Source organism: Aspergillus brunneoviolaceus, assembly GCF_003184695.1.
Source record: "Aspergillus brunneoviolaceus CBS 621.78 unplaced genomic scaffold BO95scaffold_34, whole genome shotgun sequence".
In the NCBI taxonomy this organism is placed as follows: Eukaryota; Fungi; Ascomycota; class Eurotiomycetes; order Eurotiales; family Aspergillaceae; genus Aspergillus; species Aspergillus brunneoviolaceus.
This window is the reverse complement of record NW_020290764.1, coordinates 98,288-120,916: the sequence shown is the minus strand read 5'-3', so window position 1 is coordinate 120,916 and position 22,629 is coordinate 98,288. Positions and strand designations below refer to the sequence as shown.

At 56.6% G+C, this 22,629-nt stretch overlaps 9 protein-coding genes across 9 annotated transcripts; 4 read left to right on the top strand and 5 right to left on the bottom strand.

The window, feature by feature from the left end:
• Positions 1–1,575: 1,575 nt before the first annotated feature.
• On the top strand, positions 1,576–2,553 carry BO95DRAFT_514445 (uncharacterized protein; the record flags this gene model as incomplete). The annotated part of the gene is made up of 2 exons (XM_025591677.1): positions 1,576–1,788; positions 1,843–2,553. 2 exons carry the CDS (start codon positions 1,576–1,578, stop codon positions 2,551–2,553), a joined length of 924 nt encoding a protein of 307 aa, XP_025442206.1.
• A 41-nt stretch (positions 2,554–2,594) lies between these two features.
• Positions 2,595–4,136, bottom strand: BO95DRAFT_442806 (NAD(P)-dependent oxidoreductase). Its single transcript, XM_025586523.1, has 2 exons — positions 3,609–4,136; positions 2,595–3,546 (listed from the first exon to the last, which is right to left on the bottom strand). The coding sequence occupies exons 1-2, from the start codon at positions 3,654–3,656 to the stop codon at positions 2,665–2,667; spliced, it is 930 nt and encodes a 309-aa protein (XP_025442205.1). The 5' UTR covers positions 3,657–4,136; the 3' UTR covers positions 2,595–2,664.
• A 43-nt stretch (positions 4,137–4,179) lies between these two features.
• On the bottom strand, positions 4,180–5,826 carry BO95DRAFT_463707 (glycosyltransferase family 1 protein; the record flags this gene model as incomplete). The annotated part of the gene is made up of 3 exons (XM_025589003.1): positions 4,180–4,456; positions 4,541–5,206; positions 5,276–5,826. 3 exons carry the CDS (start codon positions 5,824–5,826, stop codon positions 4,180–4,182), a joined length of 1,494 nt encoding a protein of 497 aa, XP_025442204.1.
• A 668-nt stretch (positions 5,827–6,494) lies between these two features.
• On the bottom strand, positions 6,495–8,339 carry BO95DRAFT_453191 (MFS transporter; the record flags this gene model as incomplete). The annotated part of the gene is made up of 1 exon (XM_025588191.1): positions 6,495–8,339. The coding sequence occupies one exon, from the start codon at positions 8,337–8,339 to the stop codon at positions 6,495–6,497; it is 1,845 nt and encodes a 614-aa protein (XP_025442203.1).
• Positions 8,340–8,813: 474 nt separating this feature from the next.
• On the bottom strand, positions 8,814–10,124 carry BO95DRAFT_442802 (F-box protein). The gene is made up of 4 exons (XM_025586522.1): positions 9,982–10,124; positions 9,510–9,882; positions 9,024–9,443; positions 8,814–8,972 (listed from the first exon to the last, which is right to left on the bottom strand). Exons 1-4 carry the CDS (start codon positions 10,033–10,035, stop codon positions 8,872–8,874), a joined length of 948 nt encoding a protein of 315 aa, XP_025442202.1. The 5' UTR covers positions 10,036–10,124; the 3' UTR covers positions 8,814–8,871.
• A 486-nt stretch (positions 10,125–10,610) lies between these two features.
• BO95DRAFT_442801 (UDP-glucose:hexose-1-phosphate uridylyltransferase) lies at positions 10,611–12,282 on the top strand. The gene is made up of 3 exons (XM_025586521.1): positions 10,611–10,739; positions 10,841–11,878; positions 11,933–12,282. Exons 2-3 carry the CDS (start codon positions 11,067–11,069, stop codon positions 12,036–12,038), a joined length of 918 nt encoding a protein of 305 aa, XP_025442201.1. The 5' UTR covers positions 10,611–10,739; positions 10,841–11,066; the 3' UTR covers positions 12,039–12,282.
• Positions 12,283–12,611: 329 nt separating this feature from the next.
• BO95DRAFT_363280 (Erg28 family protein) lies at positions 12,612–13,118 on the bottom strand (the record flags this gene model as incomplete). The annotated part of the gene is made up of 2 exons (XM_025582608.1): positions 12,612–12,971; positions 13,068–13,118. The coding sequence occupies 2 exons, from the start codon at positions 13,116–13,118 to the stop codon at positions 12,612–12,614; spliced, it is 411 nt and encodes a 136-aa protein (XP_025442200.1).
• Positions 13,119–13,378: 260 nt separating this feature from the next.
• On the top strand, positions 13,379–14,698 carry BO95DRAFT_442800 (ketoreductase). Its single transcript, XM_025586520.1, has one exon. The coding sequence runs from the start codon at positions 13,552–13,554 to the stop codon at positions 14,596–14,598; it is 1,047 nt and encodes a 348-aa protein (XP_025442199.1). The 5' UTR covers positions 13,379–13,551; the 3' UTR covers positions 14,599–14,698.
• A 5,114-nt stretch (positions 14,699–19,812) lies between these two features.
• Positions 19,813–21,263, top strand: BO95DRAFT_442796 (sugar porter family MFS transporter). Its single transcript, XM_025586518.1, has one exon. It carries the CDS (start codon positions 19,829–19,831, stop codon positions 21,161–21,163), a length of 1,335 nt encoding a protein of 444 aa, XP_025442198.1. The 5' UTR covers positions 19,813–19,828; the 3' UTR covers positions 21,164–21,263.
• Positions 21,264–22,629: the final 1,366 nt, after the last annotated feature.

The window sequence follows — 22,629 nt, the reverse complement described above, 5'->3', positions numbered from 1 at the left end:
GCCAACGAGGTCAACGTAGAGATCGCTCGGTACGCTGCCGAGTTTGTTCGTGAGTATGGTGACAGGTTTGGCCCCGATCTCCTGCGTTCCCAACCCTCCAGTCGATGCTGCGGGGTACTCGTGCTGCAGAGGTCGCCGAGCTCGCGGGCGATCCAAGGTGTCAATCGGAGGCGCGTCGGCGGTAACACATACAAACATCTTCATGGTGGACGAGCTGATCGTGCATGGCCGCTTCAAGACACTGGACCTGGGTCAGTGATTTGTCCTATGCTCGCATTCCGGAAGGTCGTTGCCCCCCTGGCGAAACGCGCGGTGATCTGCCTAGTAGGCACTTCTCAGCCAACTTAGGAAGTGATTGTTTTTTTCTTTGACTACGAGAGTCAAGATATCCAGAATATGTATGCCCGCAATGCTCGGGAACCGCACGTCGGGCAGCGAGAGAAATGAGCATGCCCTGGTGAGGGAGCGGTCGTCAGCATTTACTAGTATGCTTGCACGAGGGCGACACAATGTCTTTTCTATTTCAATGTGAACCTGTTGGTGATCTGTCGCCGACTGGGCGCTTAGTTGATTCCTTGTTTGAATTATCCAAATCTTCAGAGGGAACCCTTCTTTCCGGTATATCAATCGATGTGAAAGTTTCTAACTCAGCCTTGGTCGCAATGCTCTTTCGATGTTGCAGATGATCAGTGAGCGAAGTTCCATTTGCCGGATGGCCTGGCTGCAATGGTCACCTTCCGTAGGGCGGATCCGATGCGACAGAGGAAAAGGGCAATTGGACAATTGAAGCCCTCTGCTTATGTCGTAGATATATACCCAACTCGCTGGTTGAGACGGGATCAAGCACTCCGTGCACGGGACTCACTCATATCAACCTGCGATTCTGTCAGGAGTACGGAGTACTCCGTACAAGCATCGACAAGCATATCCAGCGCGACCGCCATCATTCCACTGACCCGCGCGACCCCTCACTTAGGGCTAAGGCAGGCTAAAGCTAAGGATCGGCCCTCCGCATGACTCGTCCTAGACCGGGATACGAGACTGGCTGCGCCTGCGCCATGTGATGTGCCTACCGACTTGTGATCAACCTATTAGTTATCACTTCTTTATGCATGAATCCAATAATCCTCAATAGATCGACAGGGGTATATTACCCAGCAGACAGATCCACCCCGATCATTCCAACATTCCAGGACCTCCTACGGAGCGCATTCCGTTGCCTTCGGCTAGAATTGCTCGCTCCAATAACTCCTCAACCACCGTTCTCCAGTCCAGTCCATGCGAGCGCCACTGACTCGGTGCAGACTGCACCCCTAGTCAGCTGAGCCCGCGAGATCAGCCACAGGGCGCCGCGCGGTGGGCTCGCTCGTATCGGCGGGCGAAAGAAGCAATATGCTCGAGATCTCGACGGGGCTGTCTGAGGGCTGGATCTGAGTGGGCAGTCCGCAACTGAGAGATCGGCATGGCCTGCCAGGTTGACATCGCCAGCTCGCTGGCTGGGGATATAAGTCTGCCTTTCCCTGCTGCTTGCTACCGCTGAACCCAACCCAGCCCAACCCAACCAGTCCAACCGCCATGCACATCCCATGGTCCCTGCTCACAGCAGCCACGCTGCTCGCGCCCAGCGCGCTGGGCACCCGCACCAGCCCCAGCCCTAGACCCAAGAACACAACGCAATACAGCGTCCAGGAGCTCTGGACCCTGGAAAAGACCTTCTGGGATAACTTCCTCTACCCGGCCAACCTGGTGCAGACGAAAGCCATCAACTCGACCCTCTTCGCTCCTGACGTACGCTGGCAAACCCTACCCAAATCCCCCTTCCCCCACTAACGAAATCAACAGATCCAAGGCCGCGTCGACATAACGCGCGTCTTCAACGGCTCGACCCTAAACACAGAGTACCTATTCGGCCTCTTCAGCGACCCGACACACTTAAGCCTCGTCGGCGTGCCCGTCTCCTACAGCATCACGCAGTTCACAGCCGCGCCGAACACCAACCTCGCCTCCGCGACGACAGTGGTGACCTTCAACGCGACCTCCTTCGGCAACCTGCTGCTGCCCGTCACGATCGACACGTGGATCATGTGGAACGCGGCGGGGCAGATCGAGCAGTACGACGCGACGTTCCGGTGGTTCGGGTTCCTGGTGGACACGCTGGTCGGGGCGCTGGCGCAGCAGACCAACGCCACGGCGACCGCGGCGACCGCGTACCTGACGCAGCTGCTGGCGAACCAGATCTGCGCGACGCACGACCGCTACTGCACGGGGGCGAACCAGCAGTACGCCGACACGGCCGCGTGCTACGCGTTCCTGACGCAGAGCATCCCCCTGGGCAAGGACTACGAGCTCGGCCGGAATACCCTGCTGTGCCGCGAGGTGCACGAGCACATGGTGCAGTACGATCCCGCCGTGCACTGTCCGCATATCGGGCCGACCGGGGGCGAGTACTGCGTGAATGATCAGACGTACGCGCAGAAAGTGCTGCAGAAGTATTTCCGGAAGTCGTGGGTGATCCCTGAGGTGGGCGGGGAGGCGGGGGATGTTTGGTTGTAATTCTTACTGCCTAAGTATTCAATGCCAGGAGAACCGAAAACACGCTGTGTCATGATTACTGCGCACTGCAGTAACTTACAGTACTATTAACAAATCATCCAACAATTCAATTCAATTGTCAAACCCCAACCCGGCCTCCTTCCGGACCGCCCCATACACCGCCGCAATATCCCCCTTCTCGCCCTTCTCCCGCTTGACCTCCTGCAGATACCCATCCGTCACCTCGACGCTGCGCAACCGCATCCCCGCCGCGGCCGCCAGACTCCCCGCGTGCCGCAGATCCTTGCGGGCGAGATCCACCGCGAACAGCGGCTCCTCGCGCCGGCAGTAATCCCCGCTGCACATGCGGTCCGCGTACGCCGCGAACGGGCCGGGGAACATCCGATGGATGAACTCCTGGTATACTTCCGCCCCGAGCCCGGATTTCTCGGCCGCGACCAGCCCCTCCGCGAGACTCTCGACCGTGTTCAGGATGAAGGTGTTCCCCAGCACCTTGAGGGTCGTGGCCCGCCCCACGTCGGCGCCGGGCATCGGCACCACCGCTTTGGCGACCACCCCCTCCAGGAACGGGGCGAGGCGGTCGATGGCCGCCTGCGGCCCCGCGGGCACGACGACCAGCTGCCCCGCGTCCGCGGCGGCGGGGGCCCCGAAGACCGGGCACGCCACGAAGCTGGCCCCCCTCTCCGTGAGGGTGGCGGCGATGCGCCGCGAGGTGTCCGGGTGGACGGTGGAGCAGTCGACGAGGATCTTGGAGGTCAGGTCCAGGTCGGCGGCGGAGGTGAGGGTGGTGATGATCGCGTCGAGGGCGGGGTCGTCGCCGACGCAGATGAAGATCATGGTCGCGGGGGAGACGGCGGCGGGGAGCGTGGGCGCGACGGTCGCGCGGTCGGCGGGGAGCGTGGCGGCGAAGGACTCGGTGCGCGAGGCGGTGCGGTTGTAGAGCGTGATCGGGGCGGTTTGCGGGCCTTTGGTCGCGAGGTTGCGGGACATGCCCTTGTTTTTTTGGTGTTAGCTGGGGTGGTTGGGAGGGGACAGCGGCAGAGAACTGCACTTACACGGCCGATGTTGCCCAGGCCGATCCAGGCGATGCGTTCGTTTGCCATTTTGGTTGTAGTATCAATATGAAAGATAGTCAGTCGCAATGCGTGGGTGCAGATGCAATGCAGAGGAACTGTTGTTGATGAGGGGCAGGAAGTGGGATGAAGCGGGCATTATAAACTGCGGGGAAGATGCGCCAACCGGGCATCCTCGGATGCCAGTTTTAGGCGTTCTGGTCGATCTGCCCGGTTTGCGGATATCCGAGAGACTAAATCCTTAGCCGACCTCACTCCGATTCTCCCCTAGTCCCACGTACAGTAAGTATGTACAAGGTCAACGTCAACTCCACGAGGGCAATTGATGAGAAATTGGGCATTCGCGCGCAGTTACAACCCAATGATACCAATGGATCAAATCTCCTGACTGCCACCGAGAATGAGTCATAATCTAGTAGATTGGAAGACAAAAGCAACTCACAATAATCCCGCCTGCATTTAACACCAACCCAGGACCAAGAACGTTCTTCCAAACTAGCCAAATTCCATCAAACCCAGAAACAACCACCAAAAACATCCCCCCCCCCCCAGATCAATCCTCCCTCCTCAACCCAATCATCTCCAAAACCCGCTCATGCGCAACCACCCGCCCATCCTTCCTGAACAACTTCACCGCCACCGCCTCCGCCCGCCCACGCATCTTGTCTGCTGCCTCCCCCTCCAGCACCCGCAGCATCGCCATCTCCAACTGCACCGCGGTAACCCTCCCGGCAGCCCTAACCGCCACCCCGACCCCCAAGTCCTCCACGCGCTGCGCATATTCATAGTCGGCGAGGTAGACCGGGAGCACGATCTGCGGGATCCCCGCCCTGTCACGCACACACCCACTGCATCAGCATTCCAGCTTCCCTATAAGTAAGAGAGAGTAAGCAACCAAAGAGGGGAAAACATACCTCACCCCCTCCCCGAACACCCCGGCCTCCCCACGATGCACCACCCCCCCGACATTCCCACTCAGCAGCATCGCAAGCGTCTCCGCCGGCGGCCGCGGGTAGATCCGTAGACGGTTGCGCGGGGAGATTGTCGCTTTCAGTCTCACCACCTCCGTCTCCATGAGCCCATTACAACAAGCCCCAGAGGCCGCGCCGATCGGTTCGGGTCTCATCAGCCACAGCACCTGCACCAGCGGCTTGGCGCGCAGCACCGCGGTGATGGCGCGGGCGAACTCGATCTGCGCGCGCGCCGGCCAGGGGGTCGCTGGGCCTAGGGTGATGAGGATCGTGGGTCGCTGGCGCAGCCAGAGGGCTAGCTCGGGGTGGGTTTTGCCGAGCGGGCGGATGGGGCGGGTGATGGGGCCGCAGTGGATAATTTCGGAGGTCATGGCCATGGGGATAGGCATGGGGTCGTAGGTTCGGTGGGTGGGGAGGAGGAGCGGGGGAGGATCAGTCTTTCCGTCGAGAGGTGCGGGGAAGTAGGGGTCCGGGATTGGGCCGGGGAGATCTCTCGCGCGCCGGGCGGTTTGGATTTGTTGGAGATGCGCCGAGTGGGTGGTTCCCAGGTGGAGGAGGAGGGACAGGGTCAGGGTTTTGAGGGTCTGCGGGAGATAGAGTGGTCCGAGGCTGTATTTAAGAAAGTTAGTCGTGCTGGGGTCACATTGGATCATCGGATGCATACGCAGGGGGACTTACACTGGACCCCTCCACGGCGACGGCGGGAGATACTCGTGCGCTAGCCCCGACCCCACCAGCACATGCCGCCACTTCAGCGTCCGGCAGACGTCCACCCCTGGCGCAAGTGTCGCGTCGACGACGATCACCAGGGGGAATATATCCGCCACAATGATCCCGATGTGGTTGTAGAGCGTGACGTACTCGGGCCCCGTCCAGGGGATCCGGGATTGCGGGAGCAGCTGCGTGTATGTTCGGAGGGTATTTCCCAAACTGCTGTTTGCGTGGAATGCGTCCTGCTGGAAGAAGCCGTTCTGGTCGGAGGCCTCGCGTTTGGTCGGCCCCGGGAGACTGTGGAAGGTTGCTTCGTGGTGGGTCGCGCGGTCGTGGTTCAGTTGCTTGATCGAGGGGGCCAGCTCGGCGAACGAGGCGATGTGCACGCGGACGTTGTGGCTGTGGGCGAGGAACTCGTGGGCGATCGCGAGGGTCTGGCTGGCTTGGTCTGGTTCACTGTTCGTAACGATGAGGATGTTTGGGAAAGACGTCTTTGAAGATCGGTTTGGAGTAGCCATCGTGAGTTTTTGTTGTTGGTGTTGGATGCGAGATGGTTGATGGGTTGAAGAGGATGAGAAGATGAAGGATGGAGAATCGTGGAGGCTTTATAGCACCATATGGAATGATCCGACGAAGTTTTTTATACGTGGTCAGCGAAGCGAAGAGTCCTCATTCACTTGATTCACCATGTCGTTCCCGTAGTGAATTGGTCCATACACGCATCAACAGATGTGTCAGCTGATCGATGATGCACAACATGTTTGCACGTTTACCGAACTGGGATACTCGGTTCCAGGGACTGAGAAATCGTAAGTGTTCCGATTATCATTAAGTCGATCTATGCTTTTGTCTAGGTATCAACAAATGTCAGAAATATCTATATGCTGGTAGCCTCGAGGGCCGAATTATGCAACGCCTGCTATGCAAGTAGTGTAGATGCAACGTGGGAGCACCCGCCGTTTGCTTCGTCGTAATGAACTCTGCGGCTCTAAAGGTTGAAGGGTGGATTGTGAAGACCGCCAGCCAAGAGCAAGCCCTATCCGACGGCAGAAATGTCAAACCCTCCATTCCAGAATCGGTGCTTGTCGAGCAAACATCCCATGCTGTGGATCGGTACCGTGTCGCTCGTGCGGAGTCAGCTCAGTCTACACAGCCAAAGTAATCACAAGAGATCATCTCTTCGTCCTCAATTCTTCCCCGGCCGCCCACTGATCGAGTTACAAGTATTCACCCGATCGATATCGTACGGATTCTCCTCGTACGTGACCGTCCGCGCCAACGAACGCGCCGACTTGCGCGAAGTCCGCGACGCCCGCGACGCCCGCCGCTCGATGGCCGCCCGTGATGGAATCGTCGACAAGCGATCACTGTCGCTGTCGCTGTCGCTGTCGATCGCCACGCTATCCTCCTCACCAGCCACGGCAGCTACTGGACTGCCTTTCTCCACATCCAGCTTCTCTGTCTCCGCCTGCTTCTGCTGTTGCTGCTGCTGCTGCGCAGCGGCCAACTTCTGCATGAACGCTTCCGCCTGCGCCGCGTACGGACAATGCTTGCGGATGCGCGCGCCATACAGATAGAAGACGATCGGGAACGGAATGCACGCAACCGCCAGGAAGGCCGGGATGGAGGAGGCCCAGTGGATACCCAGGTTCTCGTACATGTAGGTGGTGAAGAGCGGGAAGGCGAAGCCGAAGAGCGAGCGGAGGGCGGAGTTGGCGGCGAGCACGGAGGCGGCGAAGATGGTGTAGGCGTCGATCAGATAATTAAACACACTCAGGAACACCAGCACCAGGCCAAAGCCGAAGGGCGCGCCCGCGGCCACCGAGGCCATCCAGTGGATGGAGGGGTAGTTGGTCCAGGCAAACCAAAACAGGCCCACCGGCAGGGCGATGCCGCCGATGATGCTGGGCGGGAGCCGCACCTCGGGCGCCAGCCGCGTCCCCGCGGGCGCCTCGCGGCAGCGCCGCGCGTACTTCATGTTGTCCGGGAAGGTGTAGGCGACCCCGAACACCATGCCGACCAGGATCCCGAGGAAGGCGAGGCCGCCAATTCCCTCACTCCAGCCGCGCGACTCCTGGAAGACGATCGGGTAGGCGGCGAAGAGCATATACAGCGTCCCGTAGATAATGGCCATATAGATGCAGAACAGGAGGACGATCGGCTCCTTGAAGAGGAGGATCCACGGCCGCGACAGCGCCGTCTTCAGCGTTTGCGACAGCGACACCGGCCCGCGCTCGATGTCCAGCTTGCTGCGGTAGACGTGACCCGTCAGCTCCGACAGCTTGACCGCCCGCTGGCGCAGGAGCACCGGCGCATAGGTCTCCGGCAGCAGGAACACGAGCGACAGCCACACTACTCCCGAGAAGATGGCCATAAAACCTTCAACCCAGCGCCACCCGGCCCCGGCGCCCAGGAACCCACCGATCACGGGCCCGATCGTCGGGCCGCACAGCGGTGCCGCCGCGAACAAGCTGATGGCGATGCCGCGTTTCGAGGCCGGGAACATGTCCGCAATCGTGCCGCCGGAGTTGCCGAAGGGGGAGGAGCCGAAGAAGCCCGCGAAGAACCGCAGGATGACGAGCGTTTGGATGTTCTGGGCACCCGCCGCGCCGGCGTTGAAGGCGGTCAGGATGGCAAAGGTGATGGTGAAGACGTTGCGGCGGCCGAAGACCTCGCTCATGGGCGCCCACAGCAAGGGCCCAAAGGCGAATCCCAGCACAAACAGCGAGATTCCGAGAATCGCAATCTCTTCCTCACACTGGAACTCCTTCACCACTTGACCCATCCCGCCCGAGTACACCGAGGAGACAAGGGCCACCGTCAGCGTGACGAAGGAGACTTGCACCGTGTACAGCCATTTGGTCATGTCCTTGAAGTTCATCGGATTGCGGGGATCATTGGGAATCCAGGTCACCGCGTAGGGCGACTCCTCGGTGCCGGCGCCGTCATAGGGAAAGTCGACGATCTCTGGCGTGACGACTTTCTGGTCGAAGACGAGTTGCCAGTACGGGATTTTCGAGCTCGTGCCCATCATGGCTGAATCGGAGGGTGGCGAGAAGAGCGGAAAAAGAGGATTGGCTCGAGGTTCGACTTTAAGGATGTATCGGATCGGAAAGGTCCGCCAGCATCCTTCCACCTCGTTTGACAGAGAGATGTCGAAGCAACAACAGAATCCAAGCTTCAGAAAAATCAGAAAATCTAGATGAAATGAATAATGCAGCCGATATTTGAGGGTGGAACCTGACACAATCGATTTCAAATTCATGCTGTTTCGGCACCGCTTATCCGTTTAGCAGACAGGCACCGGCCAATCAGCGATGAGGGGGCTGAAAACGTGCCGAGGTAAAATCTCCGCATGCGGATTAGTGCGTGTCGCTTATCTTCAGGCGGTTTCTTTTTGCCGGTCGGCTTTCTTGCCCCATTTGCTGCTACTCATACAGAAGAAGCATGCACGACGCAGGCAGTTCATATTGACAAGTACTGCATATTGATGCACTGATTTTATGCGCTATACCTCACGAGTCTCAACAACACTATATCAATCAGACCTCGATGATCATAACTCATACTGTCCGTGTGAAGATCACGGCTTTTGGATAGTTCTTCTGCTCCTCCTGCGACTTCTCCACGGTCATCAGAAGACAGTTGGTCCGAATATGTAGTTCTACACCGGTCAGCAAATACGTCACCACATCTGAGCGAAGGAGTAGCCTACCCTCAATGTCCAGCTCATATGTAATCTCCTGCGCCTCGTCGCGGTGAACCAGCAACGGCATCTGCTGGTCGACATACCGCCTTCCCCGAACCCGCGCCTTGATTCCAACGTTGCGACTTGGATCAACCCAGAGCATACTCGCGTCGTCACAATCTTTCACAGAAGCCCTGTCGGGTGGATTAATGCCATGCGCATGAACCTGGTCCCGGTCCCGATCCCGTCCTTCCCGCTCCTTGAGCCAATTCCGGAACACTCGAATCACCCCATCCTCGACCGTGTGGGCGCTCAGCAACAGATCGCTCCCCGGCATCACTTTCACCACATTGACCACCACGCACAACTGGGAGAAGTCCTCGACTTCTTCCAGGTTGATGAGACGCGTTACCGTCCTGTTGTCCGGGTCGGGAGCTAGTTCCTCGTCTACCAAGAGTCAGCTCATCATGCCTGCACAACTTTTTTTCAAAAGCAGAATTGAAGACCACTTACCAGTCCCATAAGACCCCCATCGCGTCGTTGGCGATGTCCCATCCTCCGGTGCTCGCTCCGGGCGGAACCGCGAATACACCGAACCGAGTCGGCCGAGGCGCTCAGCGGTGTCTACGTTTTCGTACAACGAGCCCTTCCCATCAAATTGGCTGCTCAGGTCGTCCGTACCGATGTAGGTGCAGAAGACATGGGGCTCGATGAGTTTCGAGCTGGGGTGGAAGCACTCGAGGATGAGCTTGTACTCCGGCAGGGAGGCGGCGATGCGGAGCCGATAGTGCAGGATGCGTAGGATCAAGGCATGGAAATGGTGGCAGACTGATGTCCAGGGGAGAAGAGAGCGGGTTGAGAAGCTGGAGAGAATTTGCACGAGGACCTGGATCGGTCGGTGAATGGAGGGATGTTGATTAGCGAGGCAGAGTGGGGTGGGGAGGGGAGGATGATAAGAGGTCAAGGGTCAAGGCTTCAAGCGTACTTCGTTAGGCAGAGAGAAGAGGTTTGTCTTGGAGGTGTTGTTGTCGCTGGCCATACTCATAGCATTATTCTTGCTGCTGTGGTGATGTGTGTATGCGTATGCCTGTAGTATGCACCCTGTACGTCTGGACTGTACTGTGATACTGTGATAACTGGATGATAACAGACACGGACCCGACCATGTGATGCTGACTGACCAGTTGACGTGGATGACGTCAGCTGGTCGGCCCGACGTACGAACTCCACTCAAGTCGGCTAACCGCGGGGAAGCTGACGCCGAAAAGGGTTAACCATTGCACATAACCCCCCCATTCTCTGATTTTATACCCCTGATAGCACGATCAGTACTTCCGGAGAAATTTCGCAAAGTCTATCACTCATCGGCATTACCAACGACAAGGTGCCTGGAGTTACATGGCAGGGTCAGGGTCCATCGCTTAAATACCCGAGGGGCTTTTAATCTACCCCGTGGTGGGCATAATTTCCGGAGCCCCGCGACGGCCGGCCCCGCCAGCCAGCCCAGGTTTTTCTTCCCTCGCTCGCTTCGGCCTTCTCTGCTGTTTTTTCTCTTCTTCCTCCTTGTTCGCTTCTCTTCTGACTCTCACACACTCTGTCCTCTTCTTTCGCGTGTTCTATTCGGCGCAAATCATTCGCGACAATGGTTGAAAAAGTTCTCGACGACATCTCCCACCGCAGATACAACCCTCTGCGCGGGTCTTCTATCTTGGTCTCGCCTCACCGGACCAAGCGTCCCTGGCAGTAAGTGTTATGCTGGCGTAATTTTCAAGTGCTGGGTTTCTGGGGTTTCTGGGGGAGCCCCTTTCTCTGGACTCTCACGAAACGTACTAAAGTACAAGCAGCTAATATCAACTTGCTGTCCAGGGGTCAGCAGGAGAGCCCGTCTAAGACCACGTTGCCCTCGTATGATCCTGCCTGCTATCTCTGCCCGGGCAACAAGCGCGCTCAGGGTGATTCCAACCCTAAGTATGACAAAACGTTTGTCTTCGTGAACGATTACAGCGCAGTCAAAGAGGAGCAGGCTCCGTATACTCCGGAAAGCACCGAAGGTATAGTCTGAAACAAGCCATGCACACAGCGGACCAACCCCTTACTCATAGCTTTCTGCCTACAGAAGCGGAGTCCTTCTTCCTCAAGGCGGAGCCGGTCACCGGAAAATGCTACGTGCTCACCTTCTCGGCGGCACACAACCTGACCCTGGCGGACCTGTCGCCCGCGGAGATCGTGCCCGTCATCGACGCCTGGACCCAGCTGTACACGGCGCACCTGTCGCCCAAGTCCCCGCTAGCGGCGGTGGCGCCGGCGACCACGCTGCCGCCCGACGCGCCGACGGCCAGCCCGGCGGCGGCCAAGGAGCAGTACCGGTACATGCAGATCTTCGAGAACAAGGGCGCGGCGATGGGGTGCTCGAACCCGCACCCGCACGGGCAGGTGTGGACGACCAGCTCGCTGCCCGAGGAGCCCGCCATGGAGCTGGAGCAGCTGCAGAAGTACCGCCGCGAGCACGGCGGCAAGCACATGCTGGAGGACTACGCCGCGCTGGAGAGCCGCAAGCAGGAGCGCGTGGTGTTCGAGAACGCCAGCTTCCTCGTCGTGTGCCCCTGGTGGGCCGTCTGGCCCTTCGAGACGATGGTCGTCAGCAAGACGCACAAGCGCGCCCTGGTCGATTTGAACGAGGCCGAGAAGGCCCACCTGGCCGAGGCCATCGCCGAGGTCACCCGCCGCTACGACAACCTGTTCGAGACGCACTTCCCCTACAGCATGGGCATCCACCAGGCGCCGCTGGAGGGCACCGAGGAGGAGGTCGAGGCCTCGTATCTCCACCTGCACTTCTATCCTCCGTTGCTGCGCAGCGCGACCGTCCGCAAGTTCTTGGTGGGGTGAGTAATGATTTTCGTGGACTCTATGTGAAATGCAAACTGACAAGGCTTCAGATACGAGATGTTGGGCGAGCCTCAGCGTGATATCACCCCGGAGCAGGCGGCTGCTAGACTCCGTGGCTGCGGAGGAGAACTGTACCGCAAGAAGATGGATGCCTAGGTTGTAGATGTAGGGTTCTGATGATAGTGCACATACATTCGATAATAGCTGTACATTCTGTGTTGCTTACCCTCGAGCTTCTACCTTTTTTTCGTTTATTGTCTTCTGCCTCAATTTTACTGATTTCGAGTAGAGAAATCACTCTCATGACAAATCGTGTTAAGTAAATCAACGGATCTGCTATTTCAGGATTGTGGAGGTACGCGATCGATCGATCCGGAGATGCAGATATATATAAGTGGAGCCGCCGGATCGGCAGACCCTGCAGCCAGAGTTCCCTGCCTCATGCACAACAACTTTCCAGCTGTTTAGTAACCAACTACCAGAAAATGCCAATTCCACTATCCAGACAGACCACTCGACCTGAACTCAATATCATTAGTGTTAAATTAACATTACTGAACATGCGCCCTTATCCTTGTCCATTACTCCTCCTCTTCCCGTCACACCCCGCCCCTAACCCCCACCAACAACCAACACCTCTCCCCCTCACCCACTGAACCAAACAAGAACACTCCTTCCCTACAGAAACCCCCAATCCCCCACCTACCCATCCCTTTGTGGAACACCACCCTAAGCACCCAAATACCACGCCCGCTCCCAGAACATCCACGTCAACGTGGACGAGGCGACGAGCAGCGGGCTGACGAACCGGCCCCGCAGCCGGGCACTGCCCTTGACCAGCTCGCCGACGAAGTGCACCAGGGCGATGCCGAAGGTCCACAGAGCCAGGTCGTACACGGCCGGGTTGTTGATGTTGTAGGCGGCGTAGAAGCGGATGACGGCCGAGAGGAAGGTCCAGGTGCCGAAGGTGCGCGACGAGAGCGGGTTGGTGTAGACGTAGCCCTCCGGGGTGCGGCCGTTGTAGAGCTCGGCCGCGTAGGCTTCGGAGCGGTAGGCTTGTAGGCTGTTGGCGGCGGAGACGACGGAGACCTTTTTTGTTGGAATTAGTTTTGTTGTTTTGGGGATGTGTGCGTGCGATTGTGAGGTGAGGATTGGGAATGAGCGGTGTAGACGGAAAGAACGAACCAGGACGAGCCATTGAGGGAGGAAGCCCTCGAAGGGGGGGAGGGAGAGCATTTTTTTTGGGGAGGGTTGGTGAATTATCTGAAGAATTCCGGGGGGTATATTGGTGGTGGTTATACCGAGGTGACGCAAAGCTGAATGATCAAGAAAGATGAAGCTCCGTAGCTCCTCGGGATGCAGCTTAGATAGACTAGAGTGTTTGTTGGTGGTCGAAATGCGAAAAGGAAGTTGCCGGCTTGGCAAACCCCAACAATTTGCACGGCACGCAAGCTCAGCTCAGCTCCGGTTTTTCCTTCTCCGCGTCAATCCCGTCAATCCCTCCGCGTCTTCAATTTCCCACTTCCCCCTCCTTTTGCACTCACAAGTCACAACCACTCCGCATTCTGATTGTTTGTCTTCAGGTCACGCCGTGGGCGATCGCAATCATGGAGTTCATCACCAGACATCTCGATTGCCTGTCCAACTGGCACCTTCATCTCCAGCCGGGATGGCAGACCGTCGGCGCCTCCCTGCTTCTGGGTGCTGGGAGCTTGTACCTCGTCTCCCGCGCCTTGCTCCTCGTTCGGGTCCTCTTGAGCTTGTTCGTGCTCCCTGGCAAGCCGGTAAGTCCGATTCTCGATTCCACCAATGTATCGTAGTGAAGGAAACTGACTCGTCTGGTGGTGCACAGCTCCGCTCCTTCGGGCCCAAGGGTAGCTGGGCCGTGGTGACCGGCGCCTCGGACGGACTGGGCAAGGAATTCGCCCTGCAACTGGCCCGCGCCGACTTCAACCTCGTCCTCGTGTCCCGGACCGCCTCCAAGCTCGACGCCCTCCGCGACGAACTCCAGTCGAAGTACCCCGCCGTGCAGACGCGGACCCTGGCGATGGACTTTGCCCGCAACCAGGACAGCGACTACGACCAACTCAGAGCGATTGTGGCGGGGCTGGACGTGGCGGTGCTGGTCAACAACGTCGGCAAGAGCCACAACATCCCGACCCCCTTCGCGCTGACCCCGGAGGACGAGCTGGCCGACATCGTGACCATCAACTGCATGGGGACCCTGCGGGCGACCCAGCTGGTCGTGCCGGGCATGATCCAGCGGAAGCGCGGGCTGGTCCTGACCATGGGCTCCTTCGGCGGCCTGCTCCCGACCCCGCTCCTGGCCACCTACTCCGGCAGCAAGGCCTTCCTGCAGCAGTGGTCGACCTCGCTGGGCGCCGAGCTCGAGCCCCACGGCATCACCGTCGAGCTGGTCCAGGCCTACTTGATTACCTCGGCCATGTCGAAGATCCGCCGCACCAGCGCCACGATCCCCGACCCGCGCTCGTTCGTCAAGGCGGTGCTCTCCAAGATCGGCCGCAACGGCGGCTCCCCCAGCTACGCGTACAGCTCCTCGCCCTACTGGAGCCACGGCCTGATGGCCTACTTTTTGACTTGCATCACCGGCACCATGGGCAAGTTCGTGGTGGGCCAGAACAAGGGGATGCACGAGGCGATCCGCAAGCGCGCGCTGCGCAAGGCCGAGCGGGAGAAGGGGAAGAAGAGCACCTAAACGGTGGGGGAGGGGGGATCCTTTCTATTCTTAGAGCCGATCCCGCACGACCACGTGGGAGTGACTCAGGGAGGGAAGCGCGAGGGGAAGTGGCTCATGGCTGGGGGAGGGTTTCTACGCGGGGGATGAGCAGGGGAGGGTGTGGAGTTCGGCTTGAATTCCGCAACGGTGAAGGGCTGCAGGCTCGGTGTGAGAATCTGTCACTCGGCAAGCCGAGCCGGATGGATCTGGCAGCGTCGGTCTCGGGTTGCCGAACGGCTCGGGGGAAGGGGGGAGGGGGTTGGTTTTTTTTAGCCTTATCTTTCGGTTTTCCTAAGCAGAGGGGACGGGACCGGCTGGACCTCGCCATCGATCCCCTACACGTGGTGATAATGGGCCAATCAGGGTAGACAAAGGGGGGTTTGCTTGCAGTCACAGATCGACAGATAGGGAATCTGATCACTTACTCCAGCTACCCTGAACCTTCGCAGAAGATAGCATTTCCCTGAACAGTCGGGCAGGTGGCGACGGGAGCCTTCAAGGTTCCCCTTAGCTTCCGCTGTCAATTCCACCGCATTGCTTTTTGAGAGTGGTATGCACGTCAGAGTGCGTGGACTGTGGATTGCCTCCTCAAAATTGAGACAAACCATGAGCAGAGCATGCCATGCATCCAAAGGAAGTGCATGTCCACTACGGGACTAGCAGGGATTTATTCCCTGCAGCAAGCAGTCCGACACCTCATACCAAGAGCCCAGAGGCTTGCAGGTATATACTATGCCGTAGTTACTGTGGGTGTCGTAATTATCGTCGCAGACATTCTTCTTTTCGGTTCTACATGTCGTCGTCCCTGACGCCATTCCATTTGCCTTTGTGTAGCTTGGTCACAGTGCCTGAAACCTTGGTTTTGAGGCAGATGACGCCGAAGGTTGACCTCGACGTTGTGTTTCGGAGTCTCACCGCTCATGCAGGTGTGTACAGTTTGCGGCCAGTGGAATTAAGGTAAGTGTGAGGGCGAGATTATGATCTCATCGGCTGCAGCGAGGTATCGATCTCCAGCGAGTCTGGCGAGTCTAGACCAGGGAGGGCTAGTGCTAAGTATCTATCATCCTGGCCATGTTATCTTGGTCCGCGGTGCAGGCGGTGGCCGGGCTTGCTTCCCTTTTTGATGGGATGGTCTGGCTGGCAGGTTTGGGTTTCGGGTTTCAAGGTTAGGATATTGATGATACTGCTACTGATACTGATGGTGATGATGAGGATGAGGATGTCATTTGGATTGGGGTTGTGATGATTGTAGATGGAAAACGGGGTACCCTCTTTCCCTTGTGGCACTGGTATGGTACAGGTAGTATTGATGCCTATCGCAGAGTGCTGGAGCGTACAGGCGGGCTGGCTGGCCTCTTACGTGTGGTGTTCACCAGGTCACTTGGATCCTCGCTTTGCGTGCACAGTGCAGTGAGCTAGTACCTTTAGTAGTCTACTATACCCACACCCGGTCCGGTGCTGCTTCGCTTACAGGCTACAGCGAGGTTCGGGTTTGAGGGGGTTGTTTGGTTTGATCCAAACACAACGAAAATGAAACAGAAAGAATTTTTTTTTTCGTTCTGGGCAAACTGGGTTTGGGTTGGGAATGGGTCAGGAACCGGGACTGAGGTTTTCTGTTTCGCCGCTTGTGTGGCCTGCTGGGTTGGTTCCTGGATGGATGCCTTAGGCTTGATACCGTGGTTGTACATTTACATGTCCGTTATTATGAGGGCAGTCGTTGATCGGGAGAATTGTGTCTTGCTAGAGGGCATAGCTGTCGGGAGTGTGTTTATCCAGACACCTAGAATGCATTCTGTTTGCAAACAAATGCCAGTATGTTATCTTGGGTTATCATTCCAGAGGCCGAGTGCAGCGTTGTTTGTTGTTCTGATCTCGGGTGAAACATCAGGCTGGCTAGACCGCATTCGGGACGGGTGAGAACCAGCCCTCAGTCTACGTCGACTCGACTCAAAGTGGGGGGCATTCCTTGGTGAGGTGAGTGAGGCCCGGCTCCACTCTGCTTCCGGCAGTGTTTTTAGTAGTCCACAATCTAGAGAACAGTAGGTGCCGTTGGCGGTTGGGTGGTTTGATCTTTTCACCTCAACTGGGTGATTGTCTTGGTGGTGTGAGGTTCTGCTGGGTTGCGTGATGATTTCAGATGGCCTGGTCTGCTCTACATTTTTAATTGCTGTGTACACTTTTGAGTCGAGGGAGAGTTCGCGTACTGTGTGCAGCACACAACACAGCACAAAAGATCGGTTATATCGGCCGAATCACCACGAGAGCAAGAAATTTTCATCTCGCACGGGAAAAGCCGAGATAGATGACGGGCACCCGTTGCGCCTGCCGGTGTTTGGGCTTTCTCGCCCCGTCCGGCATGCCGATAACAGCTCATCAACATGGATTGTCTGACCAGCGAGAAAACTTTTCACCGGGCCGCCGAAACCAGTTCGAACCAGTGCAGATCGGCCAACTTCCGTCGAGTGGTGCGCACTCCACCCGCCACCGGTGAGCTTCAAACGGGAAGGATCCAGATTCTGCCTTGGCTAGCGGCCCCTCGTCTAGCCTCGTCTAGTGGGCTAGTCTTCCTAGCCTGGGTTTAGCGGTGCTGGGTTCGGCACACCGAGACAACTTTCTGGGCGTCTGGCGGTGCAATGCCGATTCCGAGGGATTTTGTAGGCTGAGGGTTCGGGTGGCCGAGAGGAGGGGCTCGGGTTGCTGCTGACGCTGCACTTGGTTTGCTGGTGAGGGGTGAGGGGGTGGTACATGGTGGTATTGCTAGAGACTTAGGACTTATTCCACATTATAGCACACCGAACTCATTGTAAGCTATATTCCTTTTTTTTCTCATTCTCGTTGGATGGTGTTGTGTATATCAGCCCAGACGGCGAGACCGAAAGCGATGACGCAGCGGTGGTGACGGTGGTGACGGTGGTGTTGTTCCTGAGTGTTGTGGCCGGCCTTGGTTCGGGATCGACACGGGATTCTCTCTTTGAAAAAAAAAAAGAAAAAAAAGCAGAAAATTTCTGCTTGCAGGGCGAAACCAGCACTAACCAGCACTGGGCAAGCCCCACTTGGCGCCCGCGGATCTCCCTCGATTGGTACCGCTTGCGGCAACTTTACTACGACTCTCGCTGCAGCACGGTTTCTGGTTCCTCAGGGGTTGTCTGTCTGTTTGTTTGCCAACCAGGCGAGTAGAAAAATCTTTTCATTTCCTTCGCGTCAATTCTCTGACACAGAGAAAACCGAGAAAGCCAGAGCACTGAATCGCTGGTGGATCATGGTCTCTGGTCCTCGTCGTGAAGAAGGCTCTGTTTGTTCGGCTGCGGTGTGTTGGATTACTTCATCCTGGGCTTAGTAACTCGACTGGACTTTAAGTTGCTGTCTATGCGTAGCAGGAAAGCAAAGGTGGTGGTGGATCATGCGCCCGCCCATCCGCTCTTGCACGCACAGCATCCCATTCAACCACCGTAACACAACCTGAAGCTGTCATCGGCATGCACGGCACCCTCTCTTCAATTGTTGTGTACTGTGTCTGGGTGGCAAACCACCCGGTCTCGAATAAGGCCCGATTGGCGAACAATGGAATTGTACTCGGTAGGACTGGTTTTGATGGGCGCATCCGCATCGCCTCACACGGGCCTCAACCTGGTCACGGAGTGTTATAGGAAGCAATTTAGATTGCAAGCGGCATCACAATGACGGAGGCCACGAGCCCGAAAGGGGAGTCGATGCCGGAGCCGATGGAAGGATAGAATCAATAGTGTACAGTAGAGGTAGAGGTGGCAGATGTAATCTGCTGTCATTCAATAGCTAGGCTATTGTGTATGTACAGTAACTAAGTTAAGTTGCCCAGTGTATGCAGTAATACTGCAATAATAATGGAATGCATAAGATGCAGAATGACCGAATCGGGTAGGCACTCGTGACTGCAGTGCAGATGCAGTGCCAGAGCAATGAAAAGCCGGATCGGGAGGATTCCAGAAGGGTTCCATTCCTTTTCCCCATCAAATAATCTCCTCACTCTCTCCTCACTCTCTCCTCACTCTCCCAGTCTCCCCCAAATTCCTCGCTCCCTCCTTGTCTCCGCCGTCTTCAGCCTTTAGTCAGGCACGTTTCTCCGGGTTAGTGCCGCTTTCTCTCGGCCTGCCCTCTCCAGTCTCCAGACCCGGTTTCTCCACTTCGCCCATCATGCCCAATAATGTGCCCGGAATCTCTTTCCCTCCACTTCCCCCTAGCTTTGCAATGTTCCGAATTCTCCCACCCTCGTTCGTCCCGGCTCTGTTTTCGGGGTAAATCCCGAGTCGAAAAATTCACAAGAAAAAGAATAATAAAAAAAATTACCAAACTGAGACGCTGAGATCTGGGCCCCCGTTTTTTCCTTGCCCATGCCCATGGTCCTACCCCGACAAGAATGGGCCATGGGGTGTTTCCTCCAATCCCTGGGATGGAGGCGAATTGCCGACGGATCGAGTGCTGCTGCTGCTGCTGCTGCTGCTGCGTTCAAAAATTCTTTTCCCTTGCCTTTTTCAGTCCGTTTGTTGATGACGCCGCCGTCATCCTTACCGAGTCCGTTCGGGTCTTCTTCTCCATCTCTCCGTATATAATTCCTCCACTTCCCCCAGCTTCTCACTCTTGACATCTTCCCCTTCACTCATCAGTTTGTGTGTGCTTTTCAACTTCCCTTCACACTCATCCACAACTGTCAAGAGGGAATCTCATTCAATCTGCCTTTGTGTCTGTGAACCCACCGGCAACATGGGTGTCCACAACATTATGTCTCGCTTCAAGCCTTCGACTGAGCACTCGGAGGCTTCCACTCCTGCTCGCTCCGACTCCTACGCGGAGAAGGACCACGGCATCGTTGATGACTCTCCCGTCAAGTATCTCACCTGGCGTTCGTTCATCCTTGGTCTCTGTGTGTCCATGGGTGGTTTCATCTTCGGTTACTCGACTGGTATGCATGGCGATCCTTTTCCCCTCTTGACACCCGACCCCGACTCTGGCTAACCCCCCCCCGCCTCCCCACAGGTCAAATCTCCGGTTTCGAGACTATGCAGGATTTCCTGATGCGCTTCGGTGAGCAGCAGGCTGATGGCTCCTATGCCTTCAGCAACGTTCGTTCCGGTCTGATCGTTGGTCTGGTATGTTTGTTGTTCATTCCGTGCTCGGCTACGAGATCGCCCCAAGTAAATTAAACTAACCGCTGTGTCAGCTCTCTATCGGTACTATGATTGGTGCCCTGACGGCTGCTCCCATTGCCGACCGTTTCGGCCGCAAGCTCTCCATCTCTTTCTGGTCTCTCATCCACATTGTTGGCATCATCATCCAGATTGCCACCTCCACCAGCTGGGTCCAGGTCGCCATGGGCCGTTGGGTTGCCGGTCTCGGTGTCGGGGCTCTGTCCAGCGTCGTCCCCATGTACCAGAGTGAATCTGCTCCCGTCCAGGTTCGTGGTGCCATGGTCAGTGCCTTCCAGCTATTCGTCGCCTTCGGTATCTTCATCTCCTACATTGTCAACTACGGCACTGAGAGAATCCACTCCACTGCCTCCTGGCGTATCACCATGGGTATCGGTTTCGCCTGGCCCTTGATCCTGGGTATCGGTACCCTCTTCCTGCCCGAGTCCCCCCGTTACGCCTACCGCCAGGGCCGCGTCGACGAGGCTCGTGAGGTCATGTGCAAGCTTTATGGTGTTGGTCCCAACCACAGCGTCATTCTTCGTGAGATGAAGGAGATGAAGGACAAGCTCGAGGAGGAGCGCAACGCCGGCACTGCCAAGTGGCACGAGCTCTTCACTGGTCCTCGCATGTTCTACCGTACCATGCTGGGTATCGCTCTCCAGTCTCTGCAGCAGCTTACCGGTGCCAACTTCATTTTCTACTACGGAAACACCATCTTCCAGTCCACTGGTATCTCCAACAACTACATCACTCAGATCATTCTCGGCGCGGTCAACTTCTTCATGACTCTGCCCGGTCTCTACATTGTCGAGCACTATGGTCGCCGCAAGAGTTTGATGTACGGTGCCGCCTGGATGTTCATCTGCTTCATGATCTGGGCCTCCGTCGGTAACTTCGCTCTGGACATCGACAACCCGGAGAGCACTCCTGCTGCTGGCAAGGCCATGATTGTCTTCACCTGCTTCTTCATTGTCGGTTTCGCTACCACCTGGGGTCCCATCGTCTGGGCCATCTGTGGTGAGATGTACCCTGCCCGCTACCGTGCTGCCTGTATCGGTATTGCCACTGCTGCCAACTGGACCTGGAACTTCCTCATCTCCTTCTTCACCCCCTTCATCAACTCCGCCATCCACTTCGCCTACGGTTACGTGTTCGCCGGATGCTGCTTCGCCGCCATCTTCGTTGTCTTCTTCTTCGTCATTGAGAGCAAGGGCCGCAGTCTCGAGGAGGTCGACAGCATGTACGTGCTCCACGTCCTGCCCTGGAAGTCGGAGAGCTGGGTTCCCCCTGAGGGCATTGTCGATGACATGCACCACCCTCCCTCCTCTCCCAAGGCCGAGGGCCAGGCTGAGCACAGTGAGCCCACTGAGCTCCGCGAGTAAGCGGGCCGTCTTTCGACTCTGCGCTCCTGTACATTGACCATCTCATCTACATCGCTTTTAATGGCTCGCATTTAATGGCTTGCATTTTTTTCTTTTGCTTCTTGAATGGGTATGAATGCATCAAGGCATGGTTGTACGACCTGACCTCTGGCTGGGAATCTGACGTTCGGCGTTTGTTGATACCTCTAAGTACGATTGATTGATTGATTGATTAAGAAATGAAAATTCATACACTATCACAAGCATGTTCTGTTCCACGTAGCTTGCGCGTAGTGATTGGGTGGATTGTGCCACGTCAACGGTGTCATTGCAGTGTTGGATTGTGGGTCAACGGAGCACAACGATGTCCTGATGTCCCGTCTCTCCATACCCCAGCGCTTGATTCGTATCTGCATGTCTCAAATTTAAGCTTTGCATCCCTGTCATGCATATTTGGTCCGATGCGGTTATTTGTAAACAAGCATCCTCAACCCAACATTTCTGATCTTGTGATTGTTTTCATTCTTGGGGCAAGTGGCCAGGTTGCCTTGACGAGGTGTCGGAGTAAACAAGGACCTGGGATTGACGCCCCTGGTTATCCTTGGGGTCTCTGAACGGTTGCTGATAGGTGTCCTTGAGAGGAGGAGGTGATCGAGTAGGTCAGCTGGCCTCCTTGCTTCTTGCTTTGGTGTGAGTCCCGCGTTGCAGGCTGTCTTTATTTCCGGTACGATCCCTGCCCTAGAGAATAACGCATACACTTTCCACACACGCACACACACACACACACACTCCCTCTCTCTGTCTCTCTCAGGGAGAGAAGATGGTGCAGTGCATTATGTTCATCTTCTTGCCCAGAGGCGGCCCACACCCTCTAAACAGTTCCAGCCTCCGATCCCATACTATTCATACTGACTGCATTGGGTGATCTGGCTTTCATAACACACACCTATCGTCCAATTCTGCTGAAAAGGAATATAAGCGAGAGGAGAATGTAGTATCGCTTCTAGCACGTATCGGATAACCTACCATACATACCCTGGACCTTACCGTGGACCTGAACCCTGAAGTCTCAGCCGTAAGCTACAAGCTACAAGCAACAAGCGACAATCCAAGCTAACCCAAGCTATGGCTATAGTCCGGGCCGGTCCTTCTTTGCCTCGTGACCCGTCGGAGTGATGGGAGGTAAGCTTCACACTTTCGTTCGAGGTACTTGTAACCCAGTACGGAAGTTGGGTTGTCGGGACGGGGGGCGGGGGGGCTTAAGAGCTTAGCTTTCGTTCTTTTCTTTCTTCCTTTTTTTTTGTGTTTGGGAAAATGTGGTCCTCATACCTTGAATTGCAGGTGATCCCTGATGAACTGTTGGTCCTTGAGTCCCCGTCTCCAGAGGGAGACACTGCACTATGCAGTATCTGTTCAGTCTGACTGTCCGCCCCAATCAAACCTCAAATCCCTTCTAGCAGCAGTTACGGATCCGGTTGCAACAGCCT

What these genes read in the sequence shown, in the direction of transcription:
- BO95DRAFT_442801 (XM_025586521.1), top strand. Translation starts at nt 11,067, where the DNA reads ATGCACACAGCGGACCAACCCCTTACTCATAGCTTTCTGCCTACAGAA. An exon ending in GTCCGCAAGTTCTTGGTGGG is followed by an intron (nt 11,879 to 11,932) that starts GTGAGTAATGAT and finishes ACAAGGCTTCAG; the next exon opens with ATACGAGATGTTGGGCGAGC.
- BO95DRAFT_442806 (XM_025586523.1), bottom strand. Translation starts at nt 3,656, where the DNA reads ATGGCAAACGAACGCATCGCCTGGATCGGCCTGGGCAACATCGGCCGT. An exon ending in GCCTGGGCAACATCGGCCGT is followed by an intron (nt 3,547 to 3,608) that starts GTAAGTGCAGTT and finishes CAAAAAAACAAG; the next exon opens with GGCATGTCCCGCAACCTCGC.
- BO95DRAFT_442802 (XM_025586522.1), bottom strand. Translation starts at nt 10,035, where the DNA reads ATGGCCAGCGACAACAACACCTCCAAGACAAACCTCTTCTCTCTGCCT. An exon ending in TCTTCTCTCTGCCTAACGAA is followed by an intron (nt 9,883 to 9,981) that starts GTACGCTTGAAG and finishes CGACCGATCCAG; the next exon opens with GTCCTCGTGCAAATTCTCTC. An exon ending in ATGGGGGTCTTATGGGACTG is followed by an intron (nt 9,444 to 9,509) that starts GTAAGTGGTCTT and finishes GACTCTTGGTAG; the next exon opens with ACGAGGAACTAGCTCCCGAC.
- BO95DRAFT_442796 (XM_025586518.1), top strand. Translation starts at nt 19,829, where the DNA reads ATGATTGGTGCCCTGACGGCTGCTCCCATTGCCGACCGTTTCGGCCGC.
- BO95DRAFT_442800 (XM_025586520.1), top strand. Translation starts at nt 13,552, where the DNA reads ATGGCAGACCGTCGGCGCCTCCCTGCTTCTGGGTGCTGGGAGCTTGTA.